The sequence below is a fragment of the Nansenia antarctica genome (genome assembly GCF_963989245.1).
Source record: "Nansenia antarctica genome assembly, chromosome: 14".
NCBI lineage: Eukaryota > Metazoa > Chordata > Actinopteri > Argentiniformes > Microstomatidae > Nansenia > Nansenia antarctica.
The window spans coordinates 1,307,133-1,317,445 of NC_137684.1; the positions used below are offsets into that span (position 1 = coordinate 1,307,133).

Genomic DNA, 10,313 nt, shown 5'->3' on the forward strand with positions numbered 1-10,313 from the left:
TATGCATATTTATAATTTATACCTTGGTTCTCTCTCTCTCTCTCTCTCTCTCTCTCTCTCTCTCTCTCTCTCTCTCTCTCTCTCTCTCTCAACTAAAGATAATCCGTCCAGTCTTTTCTCTATCCATTTAGTCACATGCAGATTGCGTTTTTAATAACAGGGACAACAGTTTACAACATCTTGTAAACTTGTCAACAAACAGGTCCCACGCACATGGCTACTTAAATAGAGCTCGGGTGGGTGTGGCTACCCCCCACCCAACTAACTGTAGGTATTTAGTGAATGTAAAACTGTTGGTTATAATATCGAGTGGGTTCTTAATCGCTTCAATTTTATTTTTTAAAATTTGTCCTATGCCAAAAACCGGAAGAATTGTTTGGCTCGATTGCAAGGTTTCATAATTCCCGACATGAGGACCTGTCACAATATGCTTGCAAAAATAATGTTTCCTCCATAGTGCTATCAATCAATCAATCGATCTGAAAGGGCCGCTGTCCATGGTGCTTATAGATAGTGCTAGCGTTGTCCATGGTGCTTATAGATAGTGCTAGCTTTGTCCATGGTGTTTATACAGTAGATAGTGCTAGCGTTGTCCATGGTGCTTATAGATAGTGCTAGCGTTGTCCATGGTGCTTATAGATAGTGCTAGCGTTGTCCATGATGCTTATAGATAGTGCTAGCTTTGTCCTGGTGCTTATACAGTAGATAGTGCTAGCGTTGTCCATGGTGCTTATAGATAGTGCTAGCTTTGCGAAATCAGTGGTGGAAACATTGCCAAACAAGCCTTCGACTGTCAGAATTGTTAAGCAGCACTCAAGGGATGGCAAAGATTGTAGATTTGTTTCCGAAAGTAACTTAACTTTGGTAAAACAATCAATATTTTATGTTTTCTTTAGTAATAAAGGAATAATAAAACATGTACATATTATATTACTTTATTGTGAAGTACGTCTATGGATGAGACGTTATTATATGGATGACTAGAATAGCATCAAACAAGAACGACTCAACTAAAACGGTGCTTTTCACCATGAATAGTATTTTGCTGAGGCTTTTATCAAAGCAACTTACATTGCAGTAAGTACATACATTTTTCAGTATATATGGTCCCAGCAGGAATTGAACCCACAACCTAAGTGTTGTTAGCATTATGCTCTACCAACTGAGCCACAGAGGACCACATCTTAAAATAAATGTAAAAAGATAAATGACAGTGTTACAGTATTTAATGCTTTCAGGCATGGGAGCGCCACTTGGGTATTAGAAATTGCTTGCTTGCTTGGGGCGCTCCCGGTTCGATTCCAGCCACGGAGATATCCTGCATGTCATCCCTTCTCTCTCTCTCACCCATCCTTCCTGTCATAATCTCTACTATATCTGTAATTAAAAAGAAAAATATGAGTGGGACTGCCCCACTCAGAAAAAATTACTTTAAAAAAAAAAAGAAGAAATTGCTTATCTCACTGGAATCAGCCACCTATCACCATGCAGAGTCTTGACCATTCACCCAAATGGAATGGTAAATGGACTGCACTAATATAGCGCCTTATTTCAAAGCGCTTTACAATGGCCTCTCATTCACCCATTCACACACCCATTCACACACCAATGGCGGCAAGCTGCCATGCAAGGCTCTATAGATTTATTTTTCTTGCTATGACTTATGGATAGAGGATTCACATACTTAGACAAATGTATTTGTTGTAAGTCGCTTTGGATGAAGGCGTCTGCTAAATGCCTGTAAATACAGTTGTAACACTCTCAATATCTGGACTTGGGACTAACTGTCTCCCTGAGCAGCAAACAGCAGATTTCACAATCAACCTTGATGATGGTGATGTCATCTACCCACGTGCAGCAGCCACTTGTCTGGACCTCATCAAAGTCAGATCTCTTCCTTACTGCCTTTTTGTGTATGAAGCCTGACTGCATAAACTCCCACATTATTGAAATTCAAGAACATCAGTGACAGAAAACTGGAACGAGGAATGGCCAAGGAAGTGCCGGCTTTGGGCTAACCAGTGTGATATCTACCAGAACTCAGGTTGCTATTGTGTGAGCTTAGAATTATAATCTCCGTTTAGGGCAGTTCAGAGATATTGAGCGTCAACGTTTTTACATTCCATTATGTTTTGTGAGATGGAGCCTTTGTATTTTATTAATTACTAACTAAAACATTTTTAACATTTTAAAAATAACACCACACAAGCATTAATAGACACCTAATGGATCAGATTATGTAAAAAAATCTCTGCAATGGGCTATCATGTGGTTACAGTACCCACATGAATCATCTGTGTCTGGGGTGTAAAACGTGTAAAAACCCTAATCAAATGTGTGTTCCTTATTATAGCCATAACAATAACAAACGGAGCCTGTATCCTAACAGGATAACTAGTGGTTGCATCGTGCAGTGAAGCCTCTGTCGTTGGGCTGGTGATGCATTCTGCAGATGTTAGTCTTTGATCCATACACGCCTACCTCTCAGAGGGTGTTCCTTCCTGATCTATGGGTTGGTTTGGGGTTTTTCCCTAATTAGGGTGAGCAAGCATCCACTGGAGAAGTCTTCCTTGGCCTACCAGTGCTCTTTGCAGAATTGTTTATTTTTTGCTGAGCTCACTAGGGCTGTTTTATTTTTTTAATCATGTTCCAAACTGTTGATTTTGCAAAGCCTTAAGGTTTTGGCTATATTTATAATATTTTTTCTGGCTTCCTTGACTTTCACCCACACATTTCTGGTCCTCATGATGACAGACCCCAATAGTAGAGACACGAACGGCAAACACAAAGGCGAGAGTCATCACTAGACATGTTGACTCGATTTGGCTGCTCTCTGATGCCTATACACAATAATGTGATCGAACACACATGGCCAATCAGAAATCCCTGTTAAGCCACTTGTCCCATTGCTTTTGGGGCCCTGAAATAGGGGCATTAAGTATAAACAGTGTTGCCATTTCTAAATGGTGAAACCAATATGTACACACATACCATCAAATAAAAGTGGAGAATTGCTTGCTTTGTTTTGGTAACAGCAGGTATTCCAACAAAAGAAAGGTACCATTTGAACGGGTTTTAAAACGAATGTAGTAAATTATTGATAATTATAATTCTCTGTAATTTTTTAGGTACAAACATCAATAATAATTCGGATTTATTGGTATATTTGCACACTAGCTGGCCTAGGATGAGCAGTTATACACACTCATAGTTCACTAGTTACTCAGCAAGTGCTACATTTCTCACTGCTATTGCCATTTTGGTTGAATTGCCATTTAATAGCAACCAAGTGTCTGCCTGTATGTGTCCTGTCACCTTTATTGTCCTGATTACAAGGGATTATTCATGTTGACCTGAATGAGAGATAAACTGATATTTCTGTTTGAGGGGTGATGGAGGTGATGCAGTCCAGAGGCATGGTAGTTTCCTGTCTCTTGTCCTGGAGCAGATGGATAGTGGTGGCTTATTCGGTTGTTAAGTCTGACGTCACGCGTGACGTTTAGCAATTTCCGGGTCCAAAAAAAGAATTTCCCGCACCAGAGTACCAGTGTACTAAAGTGGTAGAATGACAGTTCAATAGTTTTTTAGACTCGGATCTATTCATACAACAAGGCACACAGCACTTTCCTGTTTTTCCCATATTGTCAGCGTCTTTGAGCCTCGGAAAAGCGCTATACAAATATAATGAATTCTTATTATTACTGCGGCATTTCGAATTCGAATCACGACTTAACAACCGAATTGAGTTTGAGGACTGGTAGTACAAGCAAGAAGATGTACTGCACTGCTTTTTTTTGTTTGCTTTTCTGCTTTTTTTTTCAACAACAAAAATCAATTGAACCTGATAATGATTAGGGAAAACCATGCCATACAGAATCAACGTAGAAAAAACGTTCCTTTTTTTGTGTTTGCCTCTGCTACATGCTGTTCAAACCCAGGTCCGAACCTGTCACTTTTCCACCCTGTGACAGTCACTTGTATGTCAAAGGAACTGCTACAAATGGTACAGCTGTTGCCTCCGACCCAGCTGGGTGGTGCACACTCCTGCAAGAGCCCGGCGGTGAGACCCACCCTAGTCAGTCAAGTGAGCTGTGGTCCGGAGTGTGTTATTTTCTGCCGTACTCTCGAGGCACCAGCTTCCAGCTAACTCCTCTGACCGACCAGAACACGGCTAGCGCGCCGATCCCAGGGAGGAAGGAACCACGCCCTCCCCGTTTTCAAAGCATGGAAAGCTGGCCTAGTCTCTAATTCTCCCTGAGACTCACATCTGCTACCACTTTGAGACATGGGAGAAAATAGAAAGTTGGCAGAGGGGGCCTGTGATTTTGGATACATTTAAATATGTGAGCCAGTGTGGGAGAGGATGGCCAGGGGTGGGAGGTCGGATGGGGTTGTAAGGGCGGGTGGGGAGCTGCTATTATGCCTCTGAATCATGCTGGGCCCAAAGAGACTGGCGTCAGGCGAGCATGCAGCTATTGGGGAATTTAATCGGAGACAATTTAAAAAGTCTGATATGTAGTAAATTGGCAGCCTTGATCGTGTAGCTTTCACGCTAGCTTGCTTGCTAGTGATTTCTGGGACAACCTGAACAGCACTGGGTGAGTCACCCTGACTGGTCTGACCAACATAAACACACAGTAACGGATAGCATGTGTGGACACTGCACTTCGAAACAACTCATCGAAACACACAGAGGGCTGTTCTTTTTCAAATGTTAACCCATGTTGGTTAAGCGTGAATACGGAAAGCAGGATATGAATAAAGGAAACAAAGTTAGTAGGGTTTTGGAATAGGGATGAATTTCTTCACACTCCTCCAAAGCTTCAGTCGTTAATAGAACTGTGTTCTTTGAGGAGGCACAGTGAGCATGACCCACTATACTCCTCTTGATAGCAACCGTGTCCTTACTCTGTACTGGTCTGCTTGGGCGTCCCTCCCCTGCAACCAAGGGCATATTTACACAACCCAACATGTCCCAAATGACAAGTTCCACATATAGACAGCAGTGGAGCAGACTCGGAGGGCGGGAAATGGTGTAAAAATACCCCTGCTGCACCTTCAAACAAGCCCATCCTTTAGCCTTTAAAGCCAAAATAAAGATCGGTTGATCCACCCTGAAATGGCTTTGAGGGTCCATATTACATTATACATATATATACATAATGGCCTTTCCCTGTACAGTAGAGGATGGCAAGAATCAGCCTATTTTTAGGAGGGCAACATCAACATCATGTTCACTTGTCGACGAAATGTTATTGTGGTTCCAACTCGAGGAAAGACCACACACTGCTTTGTGTGACAAGAAGAGAAATGTACTCATGAACATCAATCTACTGACACTCTCAGGACTACGCCGTGTCTTTTTTAGATATCACCGTCCTCACAGTTCTCCCATCAATTCTGCAAATACATGCAAACAGATGTTACAGTATAGAAACAGAAACAGTAGTAGTTATGAGCTTAACCCTTCTGTCGTTGGTAAATGGTTTATTTCACATGGCACATTTCTTTTCACAAAGGTAAGGGTTAGGAATGGTCTAGGTTCAATTTAGTGAACATAATAATATATAGCAATAAAAATAACAGAAATAATAATAATAAATCATCGTAATAATATTAGTAAAAGAAAGAAAGAGCAAGAAAAAGTGTGTCCCATCCCTAACCCAAGGGAGGGTCATGTCTCCGTAATCGAGTGGCTTCTTACGACGCATTGTTTCACTCCATCCTCCTTTTTTCTGCCAATTTTCCTCTCCTCTGTTTATTCTGTAATCACGCTAAGGGCCGGATCCTGACTGGAGAGACAGACACGTAACTTGAGTTCTCACGTAAATCAATCTGCCTTGATGTGAATGAATGACTTAGGTGAAACTTCAATCGAACTGATTTGCTTTTGTTGCAAGTGTGGATTTGGCCCTCAAACTTTCCAACTGTCTTTCTTTCCCTCTCTCCCCACTCTCGCTCTGTCACTGTCTACCTGATAAATACCTAAACTATTACCTGTCTGTCTAATATTGAACCCTTGTCCCTACCCTCAAGGCAGGTAGGGGTTAAATGGGGATTCAGCTCATGTCTCTCTCTATCTTTCTCTCTCTCTCTCTCTCTCCCTCTCTCTCTCTCTCCGTCTGTCTTGTCTGTCTGTCTGTATGTCTCTCTGTCTGTCTGTCTCTCTGTCTGTCTGTCTGTCTACGTGCTGAAGAGCTTCATGAAGCTTTGGAAGCCGTCCTCTCCAAAGAAGTCGAAGGAGCCCTGGGAGGTGCCCAGGTGGACCAGCATCAGGACTAGGAGGACCACCACCAGCAGAGGTACCAGAAGGTTCCATCCCGCAGCCAGGATGTTGTACCACTTGGCCTTGTCCGAGCACTCCTTGGCCAACTGCAGGTTGCCCTGGGTCTTCTGGTCCCTGGCCTGGGCATAAGAGAGAGCAAGGGTACGATGAGTGGAGCTAGAGTTTAAGTGGGTGGTGATCTCCTTGATACTATCATGGATGAATGAAAGATTGGATTAAAGACAATAATGACATGAGCAGCCGTGACAGTGTTTTTTGATAGATTTTTCTCAAGACCACCAGGACCAAGCTCCGGACCTGGGGTGATAGGGCCTTTTCAGCCGCAGCCCCGTCCCTCTGGAACGCCCTCCCCAACCACATCAGACAGGCCAACACCCTGACAACATTTAAACAGGCCCTCAAAACCCACCTCTTCAAGCTTGCCTTCACCAGTTAACCCTCTCCCCTTCCCATGTGTCCCCAACACTACCTTAATTAGGCCCCTATACTCTATATATTTTTTTGTTTCTTTTTATTATTACTACTCGATCTTTTCAGTTTGTAAAGCGTCTTTGAGTGTCTAGAAAAGCGCTATATAAGTCTAATGTATTATTATTATTTTTTTATTTTTTTTTATTTAACATTGTCATGACACAAAATGGGGAATTTGAGGACACTAGTTGACTGTATGTCTGACCAGCTAGACATTATAGTTTGTCTTTTCAGTGTGAGAACTGCCTCAGTTGTCATGAGCGGAACAATGCTGTCTCCTTTAAGTCACAAGTATGACAGTATAGAGACCCAGAAGAAAAAAGTTTTTTAGGGGGATCATTTAAGTAATGGGGTTGAAAGAATCATGTTGTAGCAACATTTTTCAAATATTTTTTTGAATTTATTTATTTTATCATGTCCCTTGTAGTGGACATCGGGTCTTGGTTTGATCACATAATATAATGATGTAATGTAATGATTGCATTCATTTTCATGTGGATTTCTGTTCAAATTATTTTAATTTCATGAACATTATTGCACTCTGTTTAAGAGAGGTTTCACCTTCCAAAAGGGCATCATTCTTTTTCTCATCAGAGACATAAAGATCATTAGTGACTTTGTTGGACTGCATAATCTTGAAGAATCTGTCTCGACCTCATTGAATTGGTTAGAACTGAACTGGGACTGGACATTGGTTTAAAACGTGAGGTAGAAAGTCCCGTTGTCCCCTACACAGGACATTGAATAAAAGTTGTGTTTTGAAACATTTAAAATTACTGTATATTTCAGAAATCTTGCTAAATTGAAGTTAAGACTCTCATGTTGAAGGAACAATTTGATTATTAGCAGAAGAAATATAATATCTGCAAAATAATAATCACTTACCTCCCTTGTTGCCATAACATAATAGAACATGGGATTACAAGCCATTTTGAAAAAAAAGTCCATGTGCTCTGTCAGCCACACCCACACACCTGTGACATCATTAGAAAGCCCAGGATGTGCTCTGTACAGGGCAGTAGGACTCAAATAGATTACATAAATGATGCTTGACTTCATCATCATGATCTCAGACTCATGTCCCCCACCGAGGACAAAAATGAATAGCTGGGTCTGGAGGATAATAGATGATATGACAGATATGACAGAGATTAGAAAAAGTAACATTTTCCATTAGAATCTTAGATGTATTCTTTGTAGGGAGGGTAAGTTGATCCTAGATCTGTATGTTGGAAAGGTCTACCCAGAGTATGTTTGTTTGCTTTGGGGCGTCCAGCCCTGCTTCTCTCCATGCACTCTTTAATTCCCCACCAGCACTTGCCTATTAGTAAGATGCCAATTACTCCATTTTTAAACCTCTACAGTCAGGCTGCCAGTGGCTGTCTCTAATTTGGGCCTGCCGTGCCTTTACAGGGTGGTTTGGAGCGGCTGTGCCGGCATGTGTGTTGTCTATCCACACCCCCATTCCTGTGGCAGACCTGGGTTCAAATAGTATTTCAAATGATTTCAAATGCTTATCCGTGCTTGATTGTGTTTGCCTGGTGCAAACCAATGGAATAGTCCCAAAAATCACACCCGTCTGTCCTCCAGGCATGCTCACGCAAAGTATTTTGTTGTATTTTGATTTGGTTATTTGTTGTTTTCATAGAATGTCCAAATTAGTTTAATCGAGGCCTCATGGGGAGGCGAAAAAATAGGAAAAATGTATTTGTACCATTTGATACTACATGTATACATTGGATGTTTCGCTTCATGAGTCAATGACTGTAACTTTGTGCACATACTGTGCGAGCTGGGAACGTACTGCTGTTATTATCTCTACCTGTTGGACTAGTTGAGCTGCATGATGCTAGCTGTTTCAGTTTCAATGTCGGTTATCTGATTTCACACTCCCAAACTAGGGCGTTTGCTTGCTGAAGATCTCTCTTGTAATATAGATTTTTAAAATCTCAATGGCACTTACCTGTATAAATAAAAGATCAATACAAATAAAATGCAAATTACAAGCATATCCCAAAGCTCCCAAATCCCACCCTCTAAGCTTTTCAGGCACTTTTGGCTTTTGTGAGACAGGATGAAATGGTGAGATGGAGAGAGAGAGAGAGAGAGAAAAACAAATTTTCTGACTACCATTTCTCCACCCTTTCTCCTCCATTTCCATTTCCTCCATTTCTCCTCCATTTCTCCTGAATTATGCAATTCCCCACATGAATTCAGGTGGGTTTTAATTGGCTTGGTACCTCCTAGACAGCATATCGCCTACGTGAAGCCCAATTTGCTGATGACTCACCTTAATGGAGTAGATGAGAGCCATGAATCCCAGACAGCAGAAGTTGACATACAAGGTGTTGCACAGCGACCAGACCAGATAGTCACTGGGAGGCTTACATCCTGCGGCGCCCATGTTCACTACTGTCGAGCCGGTCTTACGGACCGACTTACAGTTGGTGAGCGGGGTGCAGTCGGACGGGTAGTTGTACGTGTGGTTGTCCATTCTCCTATCTCTCTGGTCCTCTGGTCTCTGCTGTATCTTGTAGACAAGTAGGTAATCGTGTGACCTGGTCCTCCTCACTGTATGCGTTGGTGTCCCCTTGGCTAGCCGTGTCCCCCAGGCTTATATGCACCCCCCTGGGGGAGGGTGGCGACTGGGAGAGAGAGAGGGCGAGCAGGGCAGGGACCTGACAAGGCCTGTCATTATGTGGTCAGGCTTCAGGGAGTGATGCAGAGACAGGGAGAGAGGGAAGGAGGCAATGACAGGGAGAGAGAGTGCATAGGGGGGGACGGGACAGGGAGGGAGAGAAAAAGAGTAGGAACTGAGAGACTGAGAGGGAGAGAGGAGAGAGGGAGAGAGAGAGAGAGAGAGAGAAAGAGAGAGAGAGAGAGAGAGAGAGAGAGAGAAAGAGAGTGGGAGCTGAGGGACCATGAGGGAGAGGGAGAGAGAGAGATGAATAGGAGTTAACTTTAGAGAGCCTTATGGCCTTTGAAGTTGAATCCCTGTCTACCTGAAGATATAACTTAGCACACATTTGCTGTCCTTTCTCATTGTGAAAACTAACTTTACTCAATTTAAGGACAGCAATACGTGTATACTGTTTCTATATTATGTTCCATCGAAAGTGGATGTATTCATACACTACAAAGACCTCGCAAACTCTACTTTAAGACTCCGAAGAAATTTGGCGAACAGAAAAAGACCCACTTGCATCAGGAGACTCTCAGGAGAAAGTTTGCAGTTGACGGTCAGCATCAGACCATCTCACAGTTGAAAATAATAGTTGCCTATTTACTAGTGTCGCGTGCATGAGAATGGGGTGTGTGTATGTGTGAGTGCGTTTGTGTGAGTAGATGGAGTGTGTCTGTGATTATGCGTGGAGTGTGTCTCTTTCTCTCCAATTAGCAGCAGCTGACAGAGGGAGCAGCTGACAGAGGGAGCTGGTCGGTTGGCGAGCCGGAGCGCGGGCTGCCGAGGTGGATGAAGGCGAGCTGGTGGCTGGTGACGTCAGACGCAGTAACCACGACCCGTTGTAGCAACCAGAGACCAGATCCAGGAAGTGAA

General features: G+C 42.7%; 1 protein-coding gene across 1 annotated transcript; it reads right to left on the minus strand.

Annotated features, from left to right (window-relative positions):
- Nucleotides 1–5,551: 5,551 nt before the first annotated feature.
- On the minus strand, nucleotides 5,552–9,251 carry ifitm5 (interferon induced transmembrane protein 5; the record flags this gene model as incomplete). The annotated part of the gene is made up of 2 exons (XM_080544911.1): nucleotides 5,552–6,405; nucleotides 9,048–9,251. The coding sequence occupies 2 exons, from the start codon at nucleotides 9,249–9,251 to the stop codon at nucleotides 6,184–6,186; spliced, it is 426 nt and encodes a 141-aa protein (XP_080401037.1). The 3' UTR covers nucleotides 5,552–6,183.
- Between the last annotated feature and the right edge of the window lie 1,062 nt (nucleotides 9,252–10,313).